Below are 12,678 nucleotides of genomic sequence, written 5' to 3' on the forward strand. Positions count from 1 at the left end.
CTCTTTCCTATTTGAAGTTTAAAAATGTGAACTTGCCTACATTTGTGTAAACGAGGTGTGGGGTACTTAGAGGAAGGAGAGAAAGGGCAGGTGTGTCATTGCATTTGAGCATGAGTACAGCACCATTCAGAGAGCAGATCAATTGCCAGCTTCCCATGTACAGTCTACGCGGCTCTGGAAGGCACTGGGGTGGGAAATGGAAGGGCAGCGGGACACTGTGCCTACCCTCTCCCTGCTGGAGCCTGGAACGCCTGCGGACTCACTCCCCAGCCCTGGAACAGGTAAGATGTGACCAGGCCGAAATGCGCTTCTCCATGCGCTGCTCAGCTACATTTTCCTACTCTAAGATTCCTTCTACATAATACAGCCAATATTACAGGAAGAAGAGGCCTCACAGCCTGCTAAGACAACTTTGCAATGATGTCAAAGGGGATAAAGACTGAAGCTCTAGTTTCAAGGATTCTGGAGGGAAAATAAAATTCCAGGGCAGCTACTTCCCATGGCTCAGCCACAGGAGGAAAGCCACGGCATGCCACGACCCCGCGCCACGAAGCACAGACCTGAAGCCAAATCCACGTGCTTGTCTCCATGGCCAGCATCCACTTTTATTCCATTTTCACTTTTGTAAACGTTGCTCACAATGAACTAAATTGACGTCATGAGTCATGAAACGGTTGCAATGTGTACTTTGAAAAACATTGTTTCAGGACTAGCGTCGGTGAACTTTTCTATCAACTATCTGGGGCTTTGCTGGCCACGTGGTGCCTGTGGCCACTACGCACTCTGCCGTTGTCATCAAAACAGCCTCGGGTGACGGGGAAATGAGCAGCGTGGCTGGGTTCCAGAAACCTCATCTACAAAACAGGACGTGGAACCACATGCTCTGAGGGTGAGGATGTAAATGGTGCAGCCACGAAGGAAAACTGGGAGGTTCCTCAAAAAACTAACCATAGAATCACCTTATGACCCAGCAGTGCCGCTCGGAGGTATACATCCAAAAGGACTGAACAGAGAGACTCAGATATTTATAGACCAATGTCTATTGCAGCATTATTCGCAGTAGCCAGGAGATAGAAGCAACCCACGTGTCCGTCGATGGGTGTTACTCAGCCATTAAAAGGACATTCTGACACCTGTTAGAACATGGCCAAACACTGAAAACACTATAGTGGAAATGTACTAAGTGGAAATCCAGACACAAAGGACAAACGTATGATCCCACTCATATGAAACATCTAGAACAGGCAAATTCATAGACAGAAGGTAAATCAGAAGTGACAACTGGGGGGAGGGGGAGGACGATATTGTTCAACGGAGACAGAGTTTGGAGATAAAAAGAGTTTCAGAGATGGATGGTAGTGATGGCTGCATGACAGGTAAATGGATTAAATGCCACAGGATTGTACACTTACAAATGGTTAAAATCACAAGTAGTGTATGTATTTTTGCACAATTGAAAAAAAATCAAAACAGGCTGCCACCAGGTTTGGTCCACGGCTGCAGATCACCACCCCTTCGCCAAGGGACTGCATTCCCCTTTGGGAGCCAGAAGTGAAAATGTAGGCTTTTCTGTTTCATCACAGTCTGACCCTCACCAGAGCACAGTGGTGGCCTGGACAAAGGTCCTTGAGTCAAGTGTGCTAGTTCACGGAGTTATTCCTGAATGCGGATGGTGGTGGAGGTCTATATCAATGCTTCCCCCCTTAGATGTCCTTGCAACTTGCTTCTCATCATCCTGAAATACTGACTTCTTTTTCTTTTTATTAAATTTATTGGGGTGACATTGGTCAATATGATTATACAGGTTTCAGGTATGAGTTCTTACATTACAAAATCTGTATATTGCACCATGTGCCCACCGCCCAAAATCAAACCTCCTCCTGTCACCATATATTGGGACGCCCTTCCCCACTCAGAAAAAGCTAAGAACCATACGGTTTCACTCAACAGTGTGGTGGCTGCCAGAGGGGAAGGGGGTGAAATACTGACTTCTAATTTAACTTTTGCCCCAAGGGCCTAAAACTGAAAAATACTTAATAAGCTGTGTGTGGGTTTGTTTGTTTTTTATCACTTCACAAGTTAAAACAACTGCTCCATCACCAATAAGACCATGGAGGCTAGATTTGTGACTAGTGGCAGTATAGTGAATAGCAGGTCCTTCAAGGGCCACGTAAGAGGTGTCCAACTGCAGGGAGAGCGAAAGCAGGAAACAGTCGCTGTCAATCAAACAACAAAGCCAGTCAAATGTGTGTTAAGTTCGGGGCTAGTGTGTGGGCGACACAGAGACGAACGCGCTGAGTAGTAGAACCACGTGGGAAGGTGACGTGTCCCGAGGACTTCTAGACACCCTCCTCACACTCAGACTGGATGTCCTGGGAACCAAGAAGACACGATACTCAGGGGTAGTGGGGGGGCCTCATTTTTAGCAGCAAAACCAATCATTCCAGCCATTTCATGTTTTATAGTTAACTAGGAAAATGTTAACTTGGCCAATAACCTGACCAAGGGGGTCATTGAGATTCTGGTCACAGAAAGAAGGTGGACATCAACCCACAGACCTTGGGGAACCACGGGCTGCTTTGGGGAACACAGTGGCTGTGGTGGAGTGATACAAGGGAAGTAGAACACCACAGGGGAAGGAACCAGGAGAAGATGGGGGCTGAGGGCCTGCCTAGTTGGGGGATGCCCTGGTGGGGTGCCCTGGGTGAGCCTTGAGATTGTGGGGGTGATGTGTGGTGCCTGAGGTATTTTACTAAATTTCTTATTATCTACAGGACTTAGCCAGCCAATAATAGCAGGAATACACACACACACACACACACACATTTAGATGCCTAATAGTGACAAATTAGCTGGCTAATTTCAAAACAAACCACAGAATATCAATTTGGTATTAATATTAATGTTAAGTATTAGAAAGGAACAAAAAGAGAAAATTGTAAGTGGCGTGAGTCATCCAAATACACCTGAAGCACTGGCTTGTTGCACGATTTGGTGACATCGCCCTGACAGAGTTCAGTGGACCATTTCTGGGCCCAAGCTGCCCAGAGCCCTCTGGCTGGCTCAGAATTAGCTGGTTTCTCTGCAGGAAACCAGGCTTGGCTTTCAGCAATCACTGTGACATGATCTCGTTGCGTTCTGGCAATGCAGTTCCAGACTAACAGAGGCAAGTGAAGCGGAAACGGGAAAGTCCCTGAGAGCTGGCACCACTCTCCTCTGCTCCCTCTAGGGCAGCAGTTCTCAACCTGTGGGTCGCGACCCCTCTCATGGTCGAACGACCCTTTCCCCGGGGTCGCCTAAGACCATCCTGCATATCAGATATTTACATGATGATTCATAACAGTAGCAACATTACAATTATGAAGTAGCAACGAAAATAATTTTATGGTTGGGGTCACAACCTGAGGAACTGTATTTAAAGGGCCAGAAGGCTGAGAACCACTGCTCTAGGGGATCGATGTCTCTGGGCAGCTCTCTTGCCCACAAGTGCAGGAGACGACAAATCCCCTGCCACTTACCGCATCTGTGACCCGATACTCGCCGTGCTGCTCACATCCAATGTCAAACACATACTTCCCGGGGCCCATAGGCTACAAGCAAAGAGAAACCAACAGGTACTTCACTCTTGAGAGTCAGCACCCAATAGGTAGTCCAAAATGCTTTAGAAATGCTACCCCCATAGATTGGGGGGGAGTCAAACATAGGTCAAAGAATGTGTTTAAGAACTAACGGCTAACAAAATTACAAAGTACACGGCCTATTTTGTTTGTTTTTAAAAACTTAACTACATTTAATCCCTTTATACAAGTAATACATTTATTATAAAAGTTTTACTAAGTCCGCAACCACAGGCAAACTAGATAGAGACAGAACTACTAATAACATTTTGATGTAATCTCTGTAACCTTGTTTCTAGGACAGAGGGGTCTTGATTTAAAATCTGATCATAATTACATATACTGACTGCTACTCTGTTTTTATTAGACATATGACATGAGTGCCTTCCCATATGTCCAAATATTCTTCCACAGCACCAGTTGTCAACCTGTATTTTATTTCATCTGAGAATTATAATCTATTTTACTTATTCACTATTGCCAATGTTTGGTCTGCTCACACTTTTCTTGGACAAAGAACTGCCAGAGTAAACATATTCTGGGTTAAATCACTGTGTACACTTTGGAGAGTTTCCTCTGGGTAAAGTTTCAGAAATAACATTTCTGGACAAAAGTTTGCACAGTATATATACATGAGAATGAGGCTCCCACAGAAGCAAGTAAGAGCCTCTTTGTCCTCAAACCCTTGTTTTTTTTCTGGACCTTAACATTTTGCTCTATCTTTACATTTTTAAATATATAAACAAATCATTGTAAGTCATATCTTTTAAGTTATTTAGTAAGGTTGAATATTTTTTTTAATATTTTGACCATTTAAATCACATTGATTGATGTGAGTCTTTTATATCTTAACTGTTGCACATGTCCTAACCCCATTCATCATATAACTCCTACTAGTAAATTTCCTTTCTAGTATTTTCTAATCTCTAAGGGATTGTTATTTGTAGGGAGAGGCTACAGGGTTAAGCCTCGGACTGACCTGTGGCAGGGCCACAAATAAGTCCCAGTTTGGAGGGCAGAGCCCTCTTAGCATAATTAAGCTTAACCTTATAGTCCTCCCTAGTTCCTCCCTCGGTAGCTAAAGGGCTGTGGGAGGTGCAGCAAGTGCTGCCAAAACAAGGTGAAACTCACAAGAACATTGTAAACATGTTGACTACTTCCTTGTTTTGCTTTGACTATAAAATAAAGCCTCAGCTTGGAGGCTGGATCTTCCTGTGTCCTCATCCAGGCACGGGAGATCCACCAAGCCCCAGCTGTATTCTCTTTGTCTGTCTTCTTTAATCCTTCACCACCACTCCTCAGGTTTGCCCTCAGCCGTGCTGGCATGGCACGGTTTTTATTAGGCAAAATCTCCTGGCTTTTTGTTTAGAAAGTTTTCCTCATTTTAAAGTTAATAACCTATTTTTTTCTCACAGTGATTTTTGTTTATATTTAAATCTTCATTTCTTCTAGAAAGCATCTTTATCTATAAGCTGGAGGACGAACGCTGATTTTCTTTTTCCGCCCAAACGGTTACCAGCACCATTTCTTGACTTCTCCCGTCATTTCCTTAGTAATCTGAAATGACATCCTTATCACACATCCTTGCATCTGTCACTAGACTTGCTGCTTCTCTGATCTGTGTATCTCCATCCTAATGATTACCCACAAGGGCAATGCTGGGAACACTTGGGCAATGTGTGGGTTTGAGGAGAATGCGCTGCTTTGCAAAGACTAATTTCGGAGAATCTGAAATTAGGGCTTGATCATATGTAAATGAAAACTGAGTTTAAGAGAGCCTGAGGCTACTTCATTGGATCCGTTAAGTAATCCCAATGTCAACATCCAACAGCGTTCACTTGCCCGGCAAACTCTTTCTTCAGGGACAGTGTCTGCTCAGCCCCTGATCAGAGCCACGGGAACGCCAGGCTGGTAGGTTCGGAGTCAGTTGGGGTTTCTCTGCACCCCACCAGGGCTCGGACAGAAGGGCAAGCAGGGCCACAAAGTCCTGCCCACGGAGATGACCGGAGTGAGTACTGCAACCTGGAGGCCTCAGACCCAAGGTCTGCTGCTCCAAACGGTTCTCCGGTCCCACAACCACCAGGTGAGGAGGGGCTAATGGTCTTCCTCCCCAGCTCCAGCCCTGCGCCCCCCAGGGGAGAGAAAGTCAGAACCCCCACATGCTCAACCACAGAAAACGTTCAGCCATTCCGGCAAACGAGGATCTCACATCTGATTCCCCCATGAGACTGAGCACACACAAGAGGAAAACATGCCCCGTGTTATAGGGACGTGCCCGGCCACTGCTGGGAGAGACTGGGGTTTACTGAGATGCAGAGAAAATGGCCAGGCTCCCCGCCCCCCAACTCTGCCCTCTGTGGGTTATCAGGATGCTCAGAGGTAGACACTGCTGCCCTGTTTTCCATATGCGGAGGGATGGAGGGTTTCCCCCGGTTTCCAGTATTTCCCGGGCACATGGATACTCAGGCTGGGGAGAAGGGTACTGCGGATTTCACGGGCAAACATCACTTCCCGCTGACTTACGTTTTTGTTCGAGAACTTGCCCTGGTACCTGTGGTTCAGGTGAATGATCTCGGCTGCGCCCTCCTGCTGTCCGTTCACCCAGGTCCCCACGTACTTGCTGCCGGTCTCTGCGTAGAAATAGGTGCCTTGCCCGTGCCTGGGGGAGACGGGCACAGAGCCTTTAGATCCGAAGCATGAGAAACCTACCAGGTGTGTAGGCAGGCCGTTCACTGAGGGCCCTAGGCTGACACAGGGCCACGGCCATCGTCTTCTATCTCTGCCCCAGCAGAGCATGGCTCCTGCTCCCTGTGCCCACGCATGGGGTGGGCATCTCCTGCCCGACAGCGGGGCCTTCCTGTGGGTCAGCTGGTCCTCACGTGAAGAGCAGTGCTCCTGGGAGCCGAGGCTCAGTCCCCAGAAGGTTCTTGCTCTGTGCCCTTACCCTCCAGGGCCCTGGGGTGCAGGACCCACGTGCTCTCCACCACGGGTCTGCACCTGCATCGTCCAGCAGCCTCGCCTGAAAGCCTGGCAGGGTTTGAACTGCCTGGCAGACTTGGCATGTGAATTTTTGTCATGATTCTGTTTCTTAATAAGACATCGTCATATTCTCATTACATGAATTATCTACAGGATTAAAGAGAGAATCGAACCTTTGGTGTGCGAACCACTCTCCAGTGTAGGTGTCGTTGTTGACATAGTAGTAGACGCCGTGGCCTTGCCTCAGGTCATCCACCCACTCCCCTGGAAGACACGACACAAAAGCAAGCCCTGTGAGAAGGGAACCCGCCCTTCACCCCTTCACCGCTGTCCCTTTCCACTCCGACTCCCCGCCAGCCCCTGCCTCCTGGCCGGATGGCATGGAGTAGAAAGCTGGCTGAGGGAGGCTGAGTCACACAGTAACTGAGCATGGGGGTGGGCCCGTGTATGTATCGGGGCCACAGTCACGTGTGTGTGGCCAGCAGCACAGCGAGGGTTCAAACCAGGGCTTGCCTGCCCTGTTGCCAGCGGTGCCAGCACCACACTCCTCTGCCTTGTGTGTGGTTAGGGATCCAGCAACCACGTCAAGGCCTGATCCTGGCCAGGTGCCAGCATTTCACTCTATTCCCCACCTCACCCTCTGGTTCCTAAGAGGTGATGACATCCCACAAGTAAGTGGTTATGCAGCCAACATTCACTGGGTATTCCCCATGCATCAAGCATGATTCTGCGTGTTCCACATGTAGTAATTCATTGCAAATGAGAAGCCAAGGCACGAGGGATGAGGTCCCCTGTACATGGTCACACCTTGTCTTTTGGGGTCACAACTCTTTGGGGAAATCTGATGAAACTAGATAACTTCTTCCCAGAAAAGAAGCCCAGAACATAGAATTCTGCACACAGTTTCTGAAGGCTCGTGCCCACTCCCCACTTGTCTCTCTTCCCAGGAACTTCCTTTATCCCTTGTTTGGATCAGACTAACACTATAGGCACCACCAGATGGCAATGGTGCCAGAGGCAGCAGTGGGGTCCTTGGAAATAAGGGAACCAGGATCTTCCTGAGACGTAACACTGGCATGTAAAGTCCTATCGCGGAAATAAGAATACCAGGTTAGCTCAGCCGGCATTGCTCAGTGGTTGACCATCGACCTATAAACAGGGAGGTCAGGGTTCGATTCCTGGTGAGGATACATGCCCAGGTTGTGGGCTCCATCCCCAGTAGGGGGCATGCAGGAGGCAGCTGATGAATGATTCTCTCTCATCATTGTTGTTTCTATCTCTCTCTCCCTCTCCCTTCCTCTCTGAAATCAATTAAAACAATATTTTAAAAAAAAAAAAAGAACACTAGTTTAACAAGGCAGAATGCCTCTCTGCCCAGAAGCCCTCAGTGAAGGCACTACCAGGTCTAAACAGGCAGTGTGTTCCTCAGAAGAGAGGTCTCCCAGAAATGGAAACAGCAAAAACAACTTCAAAGAGACAAATGCTACCAAGCGTTTACATCCTGGGTGCAACCCACTCCCCAAGGTCTGTGCTTGCCCAGCAGCCTCCCTCTCTGGCATTTGCTCCTCAGGACACAGGCTCACAGGAGAGAATGTGCTGGGCACAGGGACAGTCCCATTAATCATAATTACAAGGCTTTCTGGTTTCTGCACCAACCCTGTGAACAGGGAGCACAGTGTGTGTTTGTTGAGTGACTGACTAATCCAGAGGACTTTAAACTTTCTCGTTCTTCTCAGTAGTCACTGAAGAGTTCAGTCCCAAAAGCAGAGGTCTGCTGCACAAAAAGCTGCTTTCCGAGAACATTTTACCTTCATATCTTGATCCGTCTGGGTATATAAAAATGCCTTGACCATGTTTTTTATTCTTAACGTATTCTCCAGTGTATCGAGCACCATTTTTAAATTTGTAGATGCCCTGAAACACATTGATTATAGGATTCATATCATTCCTGAGTTAAATACTCGCTAGTAGAGCATTAAATATAGAAAACTACCCAAACCACATGAGTCACCGGTTCTGACCTGGCCGTGTCTTTTTCCGTGTTCATAGCTCCCCTCATAGGTGTCCCCATTGGGCAGTCTGGCTCTCCCGTGGCCGTGCCTTTCACCGGCCTCATTTCGTTCCCCTTCATATTCCTGGCAACAACAAGAAAGTCAGCATAATTACAGCTGCCACCGTTTGAGTGCCAACCATGTGCTAAGCATTTTATAAATAGTATCCCACTGAATCCTCCTCGGAAAGGGAGCTAACCATACCTGGGCACTAAAAAGTTACAGACCTGCCTGGCTGGTTTGGCTCAGTGGATAGAGCATTGGCCTGCGGACTGAAGGGTTCTGAATTTGATTCCGGTCAAGGGCACAGACCAGGGTTGCAGACTCCATCCCAGTAGGGGGTGTGCAGCAGGCAGCCAATCAATGATTCTCATCATTGAGATCTCTCTCTCTCTCCCCCTTCCTCTCTGAAATCCACTTTTAGAAAAAAAGTTACAAATCCAGTGGGGCCATTTGAGGAGAGAAACTAGACAGCTGACTAGGCAGGTGTTGTAGGTTGGGTTCCCTCAGAAGCAGACACTGAGCAAGCGGATTTTTTTAAGTGCTCCAGGGAGAAACCAGGAAGGGGTAACAGATACGGCAGAGGAGGCCACCAAGCACGGCTCATGTCCAGTGATGTCCCGGACTCCGCCGCAGCACACAGGGGATTCTGGAGTGCAAATCACCGCAGCTTGCCCTGGGTTTCAGCACCAGCCGCTGGCTGCCTAGGGTTGGGCTCCTGGCACTTCTGGCTTCCAGGTGGCTCCAGTGCATGGAGGGCTCATGGACCAGTAAAGCAAGTAGGAGCTGGGAGATGGAGGTACAGAGCTAGTTAAAAGGTATGGTAGCCACAGAAGAGGTGCTAGGTTTTCCTGTTAATTGGAAACTATTTCAACCCTGTGCCCTGCGCACACAGAGGTCAAGACTAGGAAATGGCCTCCCTCTGGCTTAGAGAGGTTAATCTCCCAACAACGTATGCTCACACAGAGCCCCGCTCACCTCACTATTTGTGCGTGCCTTACCTCCTCTCTACTGCCTGAATCAAGGAACAATTCCAATGGCCTGGGTCAGGCCCACAAGAGTGAAGAAAGCACAGGTGATTCTAGACCTAAATGGTGAGGTAATGGCAGGGAGGAGGATGCTTGGGCCTTTGACTTGGAAATCTTTGCCTTTAACGGGAGGAGGGTTGGGGAGGAGGACAGAGCAAGAAGGGATGTGGCCAGCGGACGTCATGACGTTTCCCCTTTCACCACCGACTTCCAAGACGCAGCGCTCACTGTGGCCCGCGTGCTCTTCGTCCCTGGCTGGGCCTCCCGGAGCAGGGGGCGGGGGCGGGAGTGGGGGGGCCGTAACTGGCCTCCAGACCTCCCTATTGTGCGACGCGACCTGGCCTCCGCGCGTCCGCCTGCCTCCGCGCACCCCGGGAAGCCCCTCCCTCTGCCGGAACTCTCACCCCAAGATCAGTTTCTCCCTCCTCCTCCAACTCCTCCGAGCCCAGGTCCGACATGGCCTCGCCTCAACCTAGATCCCCGCCGCCGCCGCCGGCGCCACTCTAGTCCGTAAGTACCACCACCGCGTCCCCCGTCGCCATAGAGACGCGTCCAGCCCCGCCTTCCTCCCGGAGCGGGCGGAGGGATGGGACGGCGCCTGGAGGAGCCACCCGCAACCTTTGGGTGCTGTCATAGCAACGGGACACATCGGCCAATCGCCGCCCGGGACGATAGGGGAGGCGGGGCCTGGGGCGGAACCCTATGCCACGTGGCTGACCCAGGAATCCCTGTTTTCGGGCTGCTGGGTGATGCTGCAACGCGGAGCCACCCTGAGTCCGGCCCCTAAAGAGAAGGGGCGCAGGAGGCGCTTGGGGCCACCTCCGGAGAGGGCCTCACCCTGCCGGGTGTTGGCACTGGCCCTTCCGACCCGCTCCTCGGTGTCTGGGCACCTGCGGACTTGCCGGTCCACCCCGCCTTTCCGGGCTCGTCCCGCCCTGCGGTGTTGGCGGTCCACAGCGCTGTGTCCTCTGAGGTCGTTCGTCGTGTTCGTAAGCATCTCTGACTCGGAGGCAGCTCTGACCTCTTAGCAGATGCACGTCCACGTGCACACACGCCCAGGCGCTCGCATGGACTTACACAACTTCCACTCCTCTTCCCGGCACCTGACGTCTCCTGCAGATGGCTGACACCGCCCGCACAGGCCCCTCTTGATCTCTTTCCCAATTCCCTGGTCACCAGGTCACCACGGATCCAGGCCGTCTACGCACCCTGTAATCTCCAGCAGTAGCCTCCAGCCTCTGGCCCTCTCAGCACACACGCTCCTCCTCAACCCAGCAACCCAAATGCTGACCAATCTCACACGCTGGAATTCAGTATCTCCATGTTCAAGGCCAAGCCATCTTCTTAGTCTCAGGGCCCGCCAACCCCTCCCTGTATTTACCGGCTTCATACAAAACCAAACCACAGGCAGTTCCCCCAGATACATCCTTCACGCCCACTATTATGCCTTTGCCTGTGCCCTGCCCTCTCCCTGGTATGCCTTCCTTCCCCCAGCTCTATCCATTAACAAGCATAGCCATTCTTCAGACTAACTACGGGACCACTTCCCCCCCCCCCAAAAAAAATCTCCAAATTCATATGGGAACTCCTGGGGGCGGGGGGGAGGTATGGGACTTGGAGAAAGAGGAAGGACTTCAACTCTCTGTATCATCTATCTGTCCATCATCCATCCATCATCTATTTTAAAGGTCTGAGTGTGACAAAATGCAATATCACTTCTATGTGATGTGTGTATTCGTATATATTAAGCATATTTCTCTGTATTTTAATTTTTTACTTCAAATATGTGAAAACTCCTTCCTGCAGCTTCTATAGATACTCCTAGTTAGATGCGCTTACTCTCTCTCTCTTAACTCCCATAGTACCTCAAATCATCTTTATCACACACAAGACAAGTTCTGTCTCATATAATAGTCATCTGTGTGGTTATCTCATTTCTGGATACTCAGAAGCCATGCCACCCTTATATTTTGTCTCCCCATGCACCTAGAAAAGTGTTTTCACACAGTAGATGCTCAACCAAGCCAGTGAAATATGGTAGAGGTGGGGTTTTTTTTTAAATATGTTTTTATTGATTTCAGAGAGAGTAAGGGAAAGGGAGAGAGAGATAGAAACATCCATGATGCAAGAGAATCATTAATCAGCTGCCTCCTACACACCCCCTACTGGGGATTTAGACTGAAACCTGGGCATGTGCCCTGACAGGATATCGAACCTCTACGCCCTGGTTCATGGATTAAGGCTCATCCACTGAGCCACACCAGCCGTGGTTGAGGTTTTTGTTTGTTTTGCTTTTAATTTGTTTTACTTAAAAGACTCTTCTTGTATGTGGAAATACACAAGACCATTAAAATGAGAACAATCGATGACTATTTACTCAGAGCTTGCTCTAGCAAGGGAGTAAGCCATTATCATTTGTATTTGGCAGACTCCAAGGTAGGCAGAGATGTGGAAACACTTTATAGGAGAAAAAAGGGAAGGCTCGGGTGTGCCCTGATTGGAGGTTGTTGATGTTGGGCATCAGCATGAAAGCCAGGTAGAAGTAGGGAGTCCTATGTGATGGGTTAGTGTGCAAATTCAACTTTCTGTCACTGGTCCTAAGTTGTAAGTGCAGGAACAAAATGAGATAAACTCTCCGTCATTAATCAAGTCCTGGCCCCTTGAGGTCAATTGTTACAGGGTTACTGTTTGTTCCTGTATCAACTGGTAGAGATAGCAACCGGATTTCCTACAGGTCTGACTTACAGCAGCTGGCAATGTGGGATGTTCACTGCAGATAATGGGTTGGTTTCCAGGGCTGGTTGCTGCAGGTTTGGGGTCAGAGTTCTATGTTTATATATGGTCTGCCCAGTGTACATTTGCATATCCAATTTCTACTGTGTTTTTGCAAATTACACAAATAAGTGCTTCATCTTAAATCTAAATATTGTATGGTGCTCTTAGTTGCTTTTGAAATTAAAACCTTCCACAATAATCATAAGCCAATGATTGTACTTCTTTAAA

At 49.0% G+C, this 12,678-nt stretch overlaps 1 protein-coding gene across 1 annotated transcript in view; it reads right to left on the reverse strand.

Annotated features, from left to right (window-relative positions):
• The window catches only part of RSPH1 (radial spoke head 1 homolog (Chlamydomonas)), an 11,875-nt gene extending 1,626 nt beyond the window's left edge, over positions 1-10,249 (reverse strand). The window contains exons 1-7 of the mRNA XM_015569082.1: positions 10,080-10,249; positions 8,618-8,731; positions 8,405-8,510; positions 6,770-6,860; positions 6,141-6,276; positions 3,519-3,590; positions 1-7 (exon numbers count right to left, since the gene is read on the reverse strand). The exon at positions 1-7 is cut by the window's left edge and continues 192 nt beyond it. Coding sequence (XP_015424568.1) covers positions 1-7; positions 3,519-3,590; positions 6,141-6,276; positions 6,770-6,860; positions 8,405-8,510; positions 8,618-8,731; positions 10,080-10,133 — 580 coding nt within the window. The 5' untranslated portion in view covers positions 10,134-10,249. The remainder of the gene's footprint in view (positions 8-3,518; positions 3,591-6,140; positions 6,277-6,769; positions 6,861-8,404; positions 8,511-8,617; positions 8,732-10,079) is intronic.
• Positions 10,250-12,678: the final 2,429 nt, after the last annotated feature.

The sequence above is a fragment of the Myotis davidii genome, unplaced genomic scaffold, assembly GCF_000327345.1.
Source record: "Myotis davidii unplaced genomic scaffold, ASM32734v1 scaffold512, whole genome shotgun sequence".
NCBI lineage: Eukaryota > Metazoa > Chordata > Mammalia > Chiroptera > Vespertilionidae > Myotis > Myotis davidii.